Here is a 15287-nt window from a genome sequence, read left to right on the forward strand (position 1 = left end):
GCGGGGCAAGGAAACACCTGCGCCGCCTTTCGGGATCTGTGGGTACCAAAGGAGGACCGCTTGCCCGGAGGATTGGGCTCATCCTCTAAATGTAGTGCATCTTTCACGGCAGTAATCAGCGCAGCCATAGCAGCGCACTCCCCGGCCATCCCCCTCCTCATCCTCCGTCTCCCCTTCAGACTGGGAGGAAGGAGACCCCTCAAGGGGCACACTATCTACGGCAACCAAGTCAGACTCAGAATCAGAGGAGTGAGAAAACCTCGGCCTTTTCCTAGAATCCCGTTCAGCCATCAAAATATCCACTTTGGATGCTAAAGTCGCAAGTGCAGCAGTAAGTGTAGAAGATTCAGAGGAACCTGAATCATCCACCAAAGCTGGGGGAAATTTGCTGTCCTGGGACTCCATAAGAAAAAATTGTATATGGCGCTGGCCCTTTAAGTTGCACGGCGATCCCACCGCAGTACACCGTTATTAACCACTTGCCGACCGCCGCACGACTATCTACGGCGGCGGTCAGCCCCTCACAGGCAAAGTGACGTAGGTCTACGTCGCTCGCCTGTGAGGGTTTAGGGAGCGAGCGAGCGCGCGCCGCCGGAGGCGCGCTCCCGCGTGGTCACGGACCCCCCCGCGCGTGTGACCGGCGGACCCGATCGCCGCCGGCCACTCTGCGATCGGCGGGGGAGAGGGAGAAAGTCAGGCAGCTTGTGTAAACAAGCTGCCTGTCATTCTCCTCTCTGTATGAGAGATGATCACATGGATCTACTATGTAGATCCATTGATCACTCTGCATACAGTTGAAGCCACAGCCAATCACAGTTAGAATCACGCCCCTAGGGACACACACAGCCCCTCCCTCTCAAATAAAGTTAACCCCTTCACTACCAGTGTATTTTTACCGTAACAGTGCATATATATAGCACTGATTACTGTAGAAATGTCACTGGTAACCCCAAAAGTGTCAAAAATGTCAGTCAAGGGTCCGATCTGTCCGCCGCAATGTCGCAGTACCGCAAAAAAAAAAAAAAAAAAAAAAAAAAAAAAATCGCAGATCACCGCCATTACGCGTTAAAAAAAAAAAACAACAAAAATGACAAAAATCTTTCCCTTTGTTAGTAAACGCAATAACTTTTGCGCAAATCAATCAAAATACGCTTTTTGCGATTTTTTTTACCAAACATAGGTAGCATAAAACAAATTGGCCGAAAATATTAAATTTTGATTTTTACATTTTTTTTGGGGGGAATTTCATATAAAAAAAAAAAGGGAAAAATATTGCTATTTTTGCAAAATTTACGCTATTTTTTTGTTTATAGCGCGTGATCAAAAAATCGCACAGGTGATCAAATACCGCCAAAAGAAAGCTCTGTTTGTGGGAAAAAAAGGACGCCAAATTCGTTTAGGTACAGCGTCGCACGACCGCGCAATTGTCCGTTAAAGTCACGCAGTGCCGAATCGCAAAATACCCTCTGGTCGTTTAGCAGCCAAATCCTCCGGGGCTTAAGTGGTTAAGAGCTAACACTGATAGACCCCTCAGGCAGGAATAAAGCTGATAGCCAGAGATATTCCCCACAAAACAGCAAAGACAGACCCCACAAGTGTTACCACGCTTGCCTGACTATCTCCTCTGCATGAAAAAGGAAGTGATGTCACACCGCATGAGGCAGAACTGGATTCAGGCTAAGGGAAAATGGTTGCCCATAGAAAGCAATGGGAGGCTCCGGGAAAATGGCCGCCGACATGTGCACAGCCGAAAACACACTGCCACACACAAGATGGCGCCGGAAGGCGCCAAAAGTCACTACATACATCGCTGCAGAAGTGCCCATAGTGAAGCCAAGCAGCTGCCCACACCAAAAATGGCGGACCCGCGGTTATTAGCCCCGCAGCGGCCGCCACACATGTCTGCACCCAAACACACAAAAATAGTGTCACTCAGGATAGGAATCCCCACATCATCAAATGTGAGATTTACAAGGAGGGAAAACAGTACACCTCTCTGAACAGTGTCTGGGAGGCTGTGGTTGCTGCTGCACGCAAAGTTGATGGTGAACAGATCAAAACACTGACAGAATCCATGGATGGCAGGCTTTTGAGTGTCCTTGCAAAGAAAGGTGGCTATATTGGTCAACTGATTTGTTTTTGAATGTCAGAAATGTATATTTGTGAATGTTGAGATGCTTTATTGGTTTCACTGGTAAAAAAAATTAATTGAAATGGGTATACTGTATATTTGATTTTTGTTAAGTTGCCTAATAATTATGCACAGTAATAGTCACCTGCACACACAGATATCCCCCTAAAATAGCTAAAACTAAAAACAAACTAAAAACTACTTCCAAAAATAGTCAGCTTTGATATTAGTTTTTTGGGTTCATTGAGAACATGGTTGTTCAATAATAAAATTCTCAAAAATACTCATTTGCCTAATAATTCTGCACTCCCTGTATATCAGCAGGACCAAACGCCCTTTACATGTGCGCTTAAATGAGCACATAGCTAATATCAGAAGGGGTTTTAAACAGCATTTACTTTCAAAACATTATCTTTTGGCTCACAAGAACCCTAAAAATACTCTGTTTTTAGCCATAGATAAATTTAGCCCTTGCTGGTGAGGTGAAACCTTGGTGAGGGGTTTATCAAGGCTTGAGATGGCCAGTATACATAGGGTTAAATGTTATACTCCTTTTGCTCTTAATGTTGATGTGGATGTCAATGCCTTAATTGTCAATTTCATGATGAGCATAGATTTCCACTGAATCATTTTTATATTTTATTTTTATTAATTTACTCCGTTGTCAGATGTGTATCCACTCTGAGCCACTGAACTCCTGTATAGATTGAAATTTAGCTTACTCCATTTTTTTAGCTTTATTTTTTTGTTTATGATCAATGTATTTTATTATTTAGTATACATTTTTCATAATTTATTTACGGCCAGGTCGTTTGTATTGTATGCACATTATCTTCTGCGATCTTGTAAGTGGCTTTATTTAATTTTAATAAACGTATAAAGGATTTTACACTATGGAGCTTTTTATTGTTTTTACATGGTGGCCCCTATGTAATTCCGGTTGAATACAAGTGAGAGTAGATTTTTTGGCTACTTTTTGGATACTCCTTTTGCTCTTAATGTTGATGTGGATGTCAATGCCTTAATTGTCAATTTCATGATGAGCATAGATTTCCACTGAATCATTTTTATATTTTATTTTTATTAATTTACTCCGTTGTCAGATGTGTATCCACTCTGAGCCACTGAACTCCTGTATAGATTGAAATTTAGCTTACTCTTCATTTTTTTAGCTTTATTTTTTTGTTTATGATCAATGTATTTTATTATTTAGTATACATTTTTCATAATTTATTTACGGCCAGGTCGTTTGTATTGTATGCACATTATCTTCTGCGATCTTGTAAGTGGCTTTATTTAATTTTAATAAACGTATAGAGGATTTTACACTATGGAGCTTTTTATTGTTTTTACATGGTGGCCCCTATGTAATTCCGGTTGAATACAAGTGAGAGTAGATTTTTTGGCTACTGTTTTTTTCTGCTCCCTGGCGGTGGACCCCCTCTGAATTCATCCCTGGTGCTGGTTGGAAGCTATACTGCCTCTATTGTTTGGCTGCATTTAATTTGTCATCTGGTAAGCAGACCTGCATGCGGTGAGGGTTGTCACACCAGCGGTGGATATTATTTGTGAATTCTGCAATCACCATATACAATTGGGACTTTTTTACTACTTTGAAAAGTTTATTTATAAAAAATATATAGTGATGATTAAAACATAATAGAATATGTTCCAAACCAGATCTGTGGCGTTGCTGGGGGTCACAGGATGACAAAGCCACTGGGTGAGCCGGAACTGTGTAGATCACAACAGGGAACCAGGCAGGAGGGAGAAGGATCTTATGTGCCAAAAGCAGACCGGACCAGCCGGTAGGGTGGCGTGGCTTCCTCCCACCCGATAGTGTGGCTGCTCGCACCGGAGCAGTGTAGACGTGCCGCGGAGCCACCACCCGGAGGTATCCACAGCGGAGGCCGCTACCTGGAGGTGAGGTCAGCAAGCGTCGGGACCCGGCCTGGAAAGCATCAGGGTTGCCATGACGACATGTTTCGCACTGCTGTGCTTTGTCAAAGTCACTGGGGGGGAACAACAACCTGAACATTTAAGGTGGAGGGGGGGGGGGCACCCAGTGTCTCGATATCATTAACCCCTCAACATCCACTCTTATGAAAATTATAAAAAGGAACATAGATAAAAGCAATTGCTACTGCATAAACAGTTGGTAATGATAGTGGACATAAGCATTCAGTACTGGTACAAACATAAAACTGCAAATATGAGAAGAAATTAGGGCTGGGCGATTTTGCCTAAAAAAAAAAACTTTGATTTTTAAAGAAAAATTTGAGTTTCGATTCGATTTTCGATTTTTTTTCCAATGCACTTAAAAAATGACTTCAGACATCAGATATATTGTCAAAAGTGCAACTTTATTGCTATTTTAACTCCTCAAGAGTTAAAATGCGTAGAATCCCAAAACAATAGACTACTAGACATTAGACAGTAAAAGAAGACGCGGGGGCGTCGCGCTGAGCGGGGAGGGAGGAGAGCTCACTGTGTTGAGGGAGGGCTGAGGAAGGAGAAGCGCTGTATATGTGTGTGACTGACGGACCACCGCCGCGCCTGGATGTTGTGACGTCAGCTGCGGGCGGTGCGTCTGTACAGGGGCTGCGCTGTGATAGGTACAGTCCAGAGAACGAGTCCACAGTAACCGGCCACCTTAGTTGGACTTTGAAACATTTTTTTTTTTTTTCAAAAATTTGAGTTTTTTCTACAATAGTTTTTTCTGCCTTGTGCAGCCAGCTCCTAGCCCGCCGCACAGGAACCAAACTCCCCAGTAACGTTTAGTTTAATTTGAAACTTTTTTTTTTTTTTTTTTAAACAAGTTTTTTGTACAATACTTTTTTCTTAAATTTTTTTTTTTTTTCAATTTTTATAATTTTAATTACAAGATCCTGGAATAAAGTACAATCTTCTGATAGTTCATCTTGGGATCCTTTAGTCCTTTTTACCAGCACCCACGCTTGCTTTGGCTGTGCCCCTGACTTTCTTCATTCTGTTTTTCCTTTCTTTACTAGAAGTCTTTTTCTTTTCATATAGGCTATGCCTGGCAAGTCTGTGTTTGGGCTCGTTTTTGTGCAGCCACCGAACAACCGAACTCCCCACCGCCGCGCCCGGATGTGACGTCAGCTGCGGGGCGGGCGGTGCGTCTGTACAGGCCGGGGCTGCGGCGCGCTGTGATAGGTACAGTCTACCCGGTCTGGATGTGACGTCAGCTGCCGAGAGAGGAAGCGGGCGGTGCGCCTGTACAGATGCATCGCCCGCTTCCTCTCCCGGCAGCTGACGTCACATCCAGGCCGGGGAGACTTTACCTATCACAGCGCGCCGCAGCCCCGGCCTGTACAGACACACCGCCCGCCCCGCAGCTGACGTCACATCCGGGCGCGGCGGTGGGGAGTTCGGCTGCAAGGGAGAAAAAAGTATTGTACAAAAAAACTCGAGTTTACAAAAAAAAAAACCGTTTCTAACTAAAAAATCGATAAATCGATTAAATCGATTTATCGCCCAGCCCTAGAAGAAATAATGAAAAAACGCATAATAAAAACAAATTTAAAAAAATGCAAATAAAAGTAACTGGATGTAAGGATAATATTAATAAAAAAATATATGTATATATACAAAAATCTAGAAAAAAAAAAACAAAAAAAAAAAACGCACAGACTGATTAGACTATTGTGTGTACCTCCAACTCCTCGTTCAAGCCCCCAGGGGCCAAGGACCCAAATTTAAATATCCAAAAGTTCTCCCTCTTACATAAGAGGGAGAATCTCTCATTGTCAGTCAAGGTGCCTTTAGGGATGGATTCTATGGCCATTACCTCAAGCACCTTAAGATCTTTTTTGTGGACTTGTAGGAAGTGGTGGGGGACACTAGGTTTATCGCACCCTATGTGGATTAACCTCCGGTGTTCACTTATCCGGGTTCGCATGGTTCTTATAGTCCATGCTACATATAATAAATTACATGGGCACTGGTCCACAGACCACGATCTGCGATGGGTTTAGGCAGGGAATACCAGATGAAGCAGTTCATCACGTGCTCCACCGACTATGTGGTGTACGTTTTGAAGTGCCCATGCAATTTATTATATGTAGGACGGACTAGAAGAACCATGCAAACCCGGATAAGTGAACACCAGAGGTTAATCCACAAAGGGTGCGATAAACATAGCGTCCCCCGCCACTTCCTACAAGTCCACAAAAAAAATCTCTAGGCGCTTGAGGTAATGGCTATAGAATCCATCCCTAAAGGCACCTTGACTAACAATGAGATTCTCCCTCTTATGTAAGAGGGAGACCTTTTGGATGTTTAAATTTGGGTCCTTGTACCTGGGGGCTTGAATGAGGAGTTGGAGGTACACACAATAGTCTAATCAGTCTGTTTTTTTATACACACACACATATATATATATACATATATACACATACATAATATATATATATATATATATATATATATATATATATATACACATACATATATATATATATATATATATATATATATATATATATATATATATATATATATATACATACACTTTTTTTTGTATATATACATATATTTATTATTACATTGTTATTTTTATTTGCATTTTTTTTTATGCATTTTTCATTAGTTCTTCTCATATTTGCAGTTTGTTTGTACCAGTATTGAATGCATATGCCCACTATCATTACCAACTGTTTATGCAGTAGCCATTGCTTTAATCTATGTTCCTTTTTATAAATTTTCATAAGAGTGGATGTTGAGGGGTTAATGATGATATCGAGACACTGGGTGCCCACCCCCTCCTCCACCTTAAATGTTCAGGTTGCTGTTAAACCCCCCCACTTTGACAAAGCACAGCAGTGTCGTCACGGCAACCCTGATGCTTTCCAGGCCGGGTCCCGACGCTTGCTGTCACTTCCAGGTAGCGGCCTCCGCTGTGGATACCCCCGGGTGGTGGCTCCGCGGCACGTCTACACTGCTCCAGTGTGAGCAGCCACACTATCAGGTGGGAGGAAGCCACGCCACCCTACCGGCTGGTCCGGTCTGCTTTTGGCACATAAGATTCTTCTCCCTCCTGCCTGGTTCCCTGTTGTGATCATCTACACCAGGAGTTCCCAAACTGTGGGTCGGGACCCACTGGTGGGTCACAAGCTGCGTTTGAGTGGGTTGCGCTGAGCCGGAAATCACTGAGAGCATCCCTCTTAAATTGTGCTATGCGAGCCCCCGCAAATTACAGAGAGCCAGAGCAGTCAAATCGCGATGGATTCAGGACCCCGCCCACGCAGTTTACGGAGGCTGGTCTGCATTTTCCGCAAGGAGGATACTTGCATCAGTGAGTACGTATGTGGGCTGTTATGTAGGATATGTTCATGGGGTGCAGATCCTGCTGGCGGCAGCGGTGGTGGCTAGACTTGCGGCGGGATTCTCTCAGCTATAGTGGGCAGAGATGGCAGCCTCTGTGTCATAGGAGGACCAGCTGGCCAGGTGGTGTCAGGAATTCATGGCAGCTTCTGTGACCTCAGTAGAGGATCTGAAGGAGAAAAGCCAGGACACTAGAGCTGCAACTAACGATTATTTTAATAATCGATTAGTTGCCGATTATTTTTTCGATTAATCGGATAAAATCATAAAAAAAACTCAATATGCCTTTTTTTTTTTTTTTTCATTTATTTAAAATAATAATGAACAAACAGAGTGTAAGTTCCGGTTCACACTTGTGCGATGCAGGAAGGCTGCGAATTCGCAGCCTGTTCCCGCATCGCATCCGCACAAGAGGCAGTGCATACTGCCATATGCGATACGCAGGGGGTGTCAATTAAATGTTAACACCCCCAGTTTAATCGCATATCGCAGTGCGATCTGACAGTTCGCACAGGATCGGATCGCACAAGTGTGAACCACTGTGCGATCCGATCCTGATGCAGCTGAAAAAAAGGGTCCTGTGCGACTTTTGTGCAGGTGCAGTGCGAATTTCAGCCATACAAAGTGTATGGCTGAACTCGCATCCGCACATCAGATCGCATGTAATTTAGGAGCAGTGCGCTCTGAATTACATGCGATCAGCACACCCGCAGTAGTATGAACCGGCACTTAGTGACGGTTCACACTTGTGCGGTTTGCGAGAGCGCATGTAATTTGGAGCGCACTGCTCCTAAATGACATGCGATCTGATGTGCGGATGCGAGTTCAGCCATACACTTTGTATGGCTGAATTTGCAGCGCATCCGCAGCAAATTCGCACATGTGGCTTTTTTTGAGCCGCCTCAGAATCGGATCGCACAGTGGTTCACACTTGTGCGTTCCGATTCTGTGCGAACTGTCAGATCGCACTGCGATATGCAATCAAACTGGGGGTGTTAACATTTAATTGACACCCCCTGCGTATCGCATATGGCAGTGTGAACTGCCAGATGTGCGGATGCGATGCGGGAACACGTTGCATATTCGCAGCCTTCCCGAATCGCACAAATGTGAACCGAGCCTTATACCAAATTTTTTTTTTTTTTTTTTTTAATTAAGCTGCTATACACTGTAAATAATATAATAAATGCTTATCTAGATAAAAGAGTTAATATTCCCTATAAGGTGCAATATTATAATAGAAGAATAAGTGAATAAAAACGTCCATGTCAGCCATAGATATGAAATAGGCAGCATAGAAAGACCCCCTATATGTGCTATATGGACGTTTTTAATCACTTATTTTTCTATTATAATATTGCACATTATAAGGAATATTAACTCTTATATGGATAAGCTTTTTATTGTTTGGCAGGGCTGCATTGCATGGACAGGAGTCACAGGACACTGACTGTAGGACTGTAATCTCGGCACTCAAGTGCTGCTGCTTCTGAGTTCTCTCCCTCGATTTGACTCACTGATGTCAGGAAATGGGCGGAGAGGAAAGGCAGAGAGGAAAGGAGGAGGGAGGGGGAGGTCACGAAAGTCCCGAGCAGTGAGAGACAGCAAGTGCAGCCGACGGCTTCACAGAGGAGAAAGGCAGCTAAAGTCAGGAATGCAACGCAACTAATCGAAGGATCAACTAATCGATAATGACAATCGTTGACAACGATTGTAATTATCGATTATTATCGATTTTGTCGATTAGTTGTTTCAGCCCTACAGGACACCAAGACCAGCATAGTGCTCCTCATCATGGAGACTCTGGATGAGGTGTGCTGGGCCCTGGAGAAGGCAACAGGGGCTTCACCTTCACTAAGGACCGCTGGGAGAGGAAGGAGGGTGAGTGCCATATAGTCTGCAGATCACTGTCCTAGGGTGGTTGATTTCTGTCCTCTGCTTGCCTTACACTGTCTGAGGGTGCTGATTATTTACTCATTTTTATATGCCAAAGGTTTCTGACCCCTCACTTAGAACATCTGGCAAGTGTATTCAATAATAAATTGTAAACTTTATGGAAAAAAAATAAATTGAAAAGTAGTAAATTGATATTTCTATTTCAACATCCCCCTCCCTTTAAAATATGCATTATTATTATTATTTGCATTTATATAGCGCCAACAAATTCTGTAGCGCTTTACATTATTCAATTAAAAGCAAGTGGGTCCCGAAGAATAACTGTATTCAGAAGTGGGTCTCGGGCCAAAAAAGTTTGGGAAGCTCTGATCTACACAGTTGAGGCTCACCCAGTGGCTCGGTCCTCCTGTGATCCCCAGCAACGACACAGATCTGTTTTGGAACACATTCTATTATGTTTTAATCATCACTATATATTTTTTATAAACTTTTCAAGGTTTTCCATCAAGCCTGCCTGAGTTACATTGTAGACTATGTACCGTGGAATAGCGCTGCTTCCCCTCCCCCTATGCACTGACTTATGCTGAATCAGCATTAATTAGCAGCAGCACCACACAGTAACTTGATTTTATTCATTCCTGAGAGTGAGAGATATCACAGTTAGTGCTGGAAGTCCCTTTGTTGTTCGACTTTTTTACTACTGTCACTTTTTATTGTCATATCACCTGGACTATTAATTTTTCTATTGCACTATTGTTATTTTGTTTATCTGCATGTTTATGCAAGATCTTATTCACTGATATACCGATTGTTGTGCACTGTGCACATAGATTTTTTTGCATCATTTGTATGGTCATTTTATTATTCTTTTTGTATCAAGCATTCTGTTGGTGTTCACACTTTTTCAGTCAGAAATGTACCCATTTTCATAGTATAGTAGTGCATTTAGCGCAATTTATTTATATTAAAACTGCACATATCACCACAACTACTTTGTGTATCCAGGTGGATTATGCCTTTTTTTTTTTTTTTTTCTCTCAGGACAAATTCGGCTCTCTTTTGGTGGTAAATGGTAAAAAACATCTCCTGATTTTATTGTATTCTCAAAGGAAAACTGGCTCAAAAGAGTAACAAAAAAAAAAAAAAAAAACCTTGTTTAAAAATATACATTTCTTGCTATCATTTACCCCCAAAAGAACCCAAAATAAATTATCTTGCTCGACTATTGCAGCAATACTACATGTGTGTATATTAGTTGTTTGTACCCATAAGTACAGTCCAGAAACAATGGTGCACATTTTGCATTTTATTCTGCCTAAAGAGATGGACACTTTTTTTTATTCTACTCAAAATATGCTGACCGTGACCTTTGACCCCAACACTAACCCTAGCAAACCTATTTTTTTCTTTATAGTTTCATTATTTTTTATTCTTTATTTTTAATTTCTATTTTTTTTTTACACACTTTGGTTTGTTTACATTACCTCTTCTGCAAGAAGGGAAAAAAATACAGGGACAGGCTCACAATGACTGATCACTGATAGCCAATCAGAGGCTATCATAGCGATTAGGTGACCCGAAACTGACAGTCCTGGGTCCCGATTGTTGGCGAGAGTCCGGTCACAGTGTGCTCCCAGCACAAAAAGGGAGATCACTTCCGTGATGCCACATATATGTTATACGTCGACGTGAAGGAGGTAATATTTTGCACAAGACATACACAAAACAGAATTTTTTTTTCTATTTTTACTAAAGTGAAGAAAATCTAACCTGTCACATACGGTTCCAAAGCCTTTGGCACTAAGCTCCGCGCCAACTTTAGATCTTCTGCTGAACAGTTGCCAGTCTCAAGTCCACAAGCCATACCCATACGCTTTAGTACTTCTATATCATCATGTATTTCAAATGTGTTGTCAAAATTAAAAAGATACTCAAATCTGAAAGAGTCAAAGTAGGGGTTTGTTAAAAAGTGTCTTAACTACATTCTCATATCCTTAAGCCAGTATACACATTTAAAAGGCAGTTACACACCAGATTAAAGACATTAGGTAGAGAAACCCATAATAAATACTAAAAAACACCTGCAAAGTCCTGTTATTGGAGCACATGGAATTCGTTTATAAAAAGACAGGAACGCCCACCCAGGCATAACCCCTCACAGCTCTACTAAGACTCCATTTGGCAGCATGGGCTCTATGCTTTTCATATGCTCACCAAGAAAGTATTTTTATAGGTAAACAAAAAAAAAAAAAAAAAAACAATTTTTGTAAAATCTTACCTGTAAAATTCCTTTCTCTGAGTCCTCCGACAGTCGCCGCCTCCTAAATCATCACTGTTGGGTATTGACTTCCGCTCCGCAGGAGTAGCTAGGCATATAGACTTAGTCAAAAACAAAAGGCATTTGCATATACACACCCATGGGGGCTGTCCCATCTGGTCAATACCCCCCTGCAGTGACCACTCCCAACTCAGTTTGGTAGCATAGCAGTAGGTAATAAGTACCCCAAAAGAGGGGTGGGGGCGGCGACTGTCGGAGGACTCAGAGAAAGGAATTTTACAGGTAAGATTTTACAAAAATTCAGTTTTCTTTTACGTCCTCCGACAGTCGCCGCCTCCTCTAAGTCATCACTGTTGGGATGTCCCAAAGCAGTATAGACATGAGGGGTGGGAGACGCAACCGTAGAAAAGGCAACGCAGTACCCACATCAGAGAAAGGAATCTTGCATGCACCGTAAGAGAACCTACTGGGCAACAGAAAAAAACAATGCTCAACAGGAGCAACAGCCCAGGAAAGCAAATACCAACAGCCAGGGACCCAAAAAAAACTCAAGGGTCCTTCATGGCACTGAGAACCTTGCGGCCAAAGGAAGCATCAGCAGATGCCAGAACATCTCCTTTGTAGAATTTTAAGAAGGTGTGCACAGACGACCAAGTCGCAGCCCTGCACACCTGGGCCACCGAGGCCCAATGCCAATAGGCCCAGGACGTACTCAACGATCTGGTAGAGTGCGCCTTAACAGGGAAGGGTGGAACCCGTTCCTTCAAAGCATAAGCCTGCTCAATGGTCTGTCTGATCCATTTGGCAATAGTTGCTGCAGACGCAGACATGAACTTCCGAGATCCCTCAGGAAGGACAAATAGGGAATCTGTCTTCCGAAGGGATTCCGTAGACAGGTAAACCCTGATCGCCCTGACAACATCCAAGGAATGCAAGGCAATCTCCTTCGGATGCTTAGGCTTCGTACAAAGTGAAGGCAGGACAATGTCCTCATTAAGGTGGAACTCAGAGATCACCTTAGGAAGAAAGGACGGGGGTGGTCACAAAACCACCTTATCCTTGTGAATTATCAAGGAGAGCAGCAAGGCAATGCCGCCAGCTCCGACACTCTGCGAGCCGAAGTGATCGCCACTAAAAAGGCAACCTTTTTAGACAGCAGAGGCAACAATATCTCCCGGATGTTTTCAAAGGGAGCACGCTGTAACACGGACAGAACCAAGTTCAAGTCCCATGGAGGTAAAGGCTCCTTCCTGGGAGGAGCCAAATGTCACACACCTTGAATGAAGGTGCGAATCAAGGAATGAGACGCCAAAGGGAGTTGGAAAAAAGATAGCCAGTGCAGACACCTGGCCCTTTATCGTGGCCAGCGCCAGGCGCTGGTCCACCCCAGACTGGAGGAAAGCCAACACTCTTGACACCGAGTACGAGTGAGGGGAAAACCCCCTGGACTCACACCAGGCGAAATAGGCTTTCCAGGTACGGTAATAGATCTTACCAGAGGAGGTTTTCCTAGCCTTGATTAGAGTAGGGATAACCTCAGGGGAGAGACCCCTGTCCCTCAGGACCTGGGTCTCAACAGCCAGCGCCTGTAAAGCAGGATGGAAGATCGGTCCCTGAAACAGTAGATCTTCCCGCATTGGCAGTCGCCACAGAGGCGCCACTGCCAGGTGAACAACGTTGGCGTACCAGGACCGGCGAGGCCAGTCCGGCGCCACCAGAATCACTAGGTGCGGTTCCGAGGTTAACCTGCGGAGGAACCTGGACAAAAACTGAATCGGAGGAAAGGCATATATCAGACGATACTGATGCCAAGGGGGCCACAAACGCATCCGAGGCGTCCGCCAGCGGATCGTGCGTTCTTGCCACAAACCTTTCCATCTTTCGGTTTAGCCGAGACGCGAACAGATCCACGACCGGGGATCCCCACTTCGCACACAGCATTTGTAAGACCTCCAGGTGTAGGGACCATTCCCCCTGGTCCAGGGTCTGGCGGCTCAGATAGTCGGCCTGCCAATTCTCCACACCCGGAATGTGAACTGCCGAGATCGCCGGGACATGAGTCTCGGCCCAAGACAGAATGTCGGTCACCTCCCGGGCCGCCTAAGCACTCCTGGTTCCCCCTTGGTGGTTGATGTAAGCCACTGCGGTAGCATTGTCCGTCTGTAACCGGACAGGACGGCCCCGAAGACGGTCCGACCACTGGAAGAGACAGTTTTATTGCTCGCAATTCCAGCACATTTATCGGGAGGGAGGATTCCTCCTCCGACCAAGTGCCCTGGGCAGACAGGTTGCCCAGGACCCCACCCCAGCCCGACAGGCTGGCATCCGTGGTAATCACCGTCCACACCAACGGACGGAAGGACTTGCCCTCCGCCACCGACGGGGACTGGAGCCACCACAGAAGAGCCAATCTGGCCTGACTCCTCAATGAGACACTCAGATTCAGAGACTGAGGCAGTCTGTCCCACCTGGCCCGGATCTCCCGCCTGGAGAGCCCGCGTGTGAAACTGAGAAAAGGGTATCGCCTCGAAGGCGGACACCATCAACCCCAGGCCCCGCATACAGGTCCTGAGTGACGAGGACGGATTGTCCCTGAGGGACCTGAGCTCGTCCTGCAAGGTCCGGAGCTTTTCCTCCGGCAAGAACACCTTTGCCTGAGCAGAGTCCAGAATCATTCCCAGATAGGGAAGACGAACCGATGGAGACGTCGATTTCTGAACGTTGATGGTCCATCCGAACTCCTGGAGCTTCTGCACCGTGGTGGACAGATCACGCACTAGGTCTTGGCTGACACGTGATCTCAGAAGTAGATCGTCCAGGTAACCCAAGACCGCAATGCCCTGAGCCCTCAGCAGGCCCAGAACCGGCGCCAACACTTTGGTAAAAACCCTTGGTGCCAAAGCGAGACCAAAAGGTAACGCCACAAACTGGTAGTGATCCTCTGCGATAGCAAACCGAAGGTACCGCTGATGACCCTCGAAAATGGGGATGTGCAGGTACGCATCCTTGAGATCGAAGCCAGGAATTCCCCTGGGCTCAGGGAAGCCACCACCGAGCGGAGAGACTCCATACGGAATTTCCGAACGCGCACAAAGCGGTTCAGCACTTTCAGGTCCAGAATAGGATGCACTTTGCCCTCCTTTCTGGGCACAGTGAACAGATTGGAATAAAACCCCCGAAACCTGTCCCGATGAGGCACCGGGACAATCACCCCCTGAGCAAGAAGGTCCTGAACCGCTCGGTGCAGGTCCTGCAGACGCCCCCGGAGGCAATTAAGATTTGAGGGAAAGAATCTATCCGCCGGCCGGGAAAGGAATTCGATCTTGTACCCCGATCGAATGATTTCCTGAACCCACCTGTCCGATATCCAGAGCAGGCCAAGGTTGGAGGAAACCGCGCAAACGTCCCCCCACCCCTGAAACAGGTGAGGGCACCCCTTCAGGCAGAGGCGGACTGATCCACCGAGCCGGCATTGCTTGACTTCTGCTTACCTGCCCAGGGCTTCTTCTGGCCGCCCTGGGTCTTGAAGGGCTTGCCCTTGGATTGGTTCCGAAAGGCACGAAAGGACCCCTGATTGGATCTAGGCGCAGAACGCCGCTTGCCTCGAAAGGACTTGTTCTTCGGGTTCTGGGGCAG

General features: G+C 45.1%; 1 protein-coding gene across 2 annotated transcripts in view; it reads right to left on the reverse strand.

Moving 5' to 3' along the window:
• TFDP1 (transcription factor Dp-1) overlaps positions 1–15287 on the reverse strand; it is a 239762-nt gene that overhangs the window by 57820 nt on the left and 166655 nt on the right. For both annotated transcript variants that reach the window (XM_082246262.1, XM_082246263.1), the window contains exon 10: positions 11144–11310. In XM_082246262.1, coding sequence (XP_082102388.1) covers positions 11144–11310 — 167 coding nt within the window. The remainder of the gene's footprint in view (positions 1–11143; positions 11311–15287) is intronic.

This window comes from Pelophylax lessonae (assembly GCF_965119305.1).
Source record: "Pelophylax lessonae genome assembly, chromosome: 2".
Lineage (NCBI taxonomy): Eukaryota > Metazoa > Chordata > Amphibia > Anura > Ranidae > Pelophylax > Pelophylax lessonae.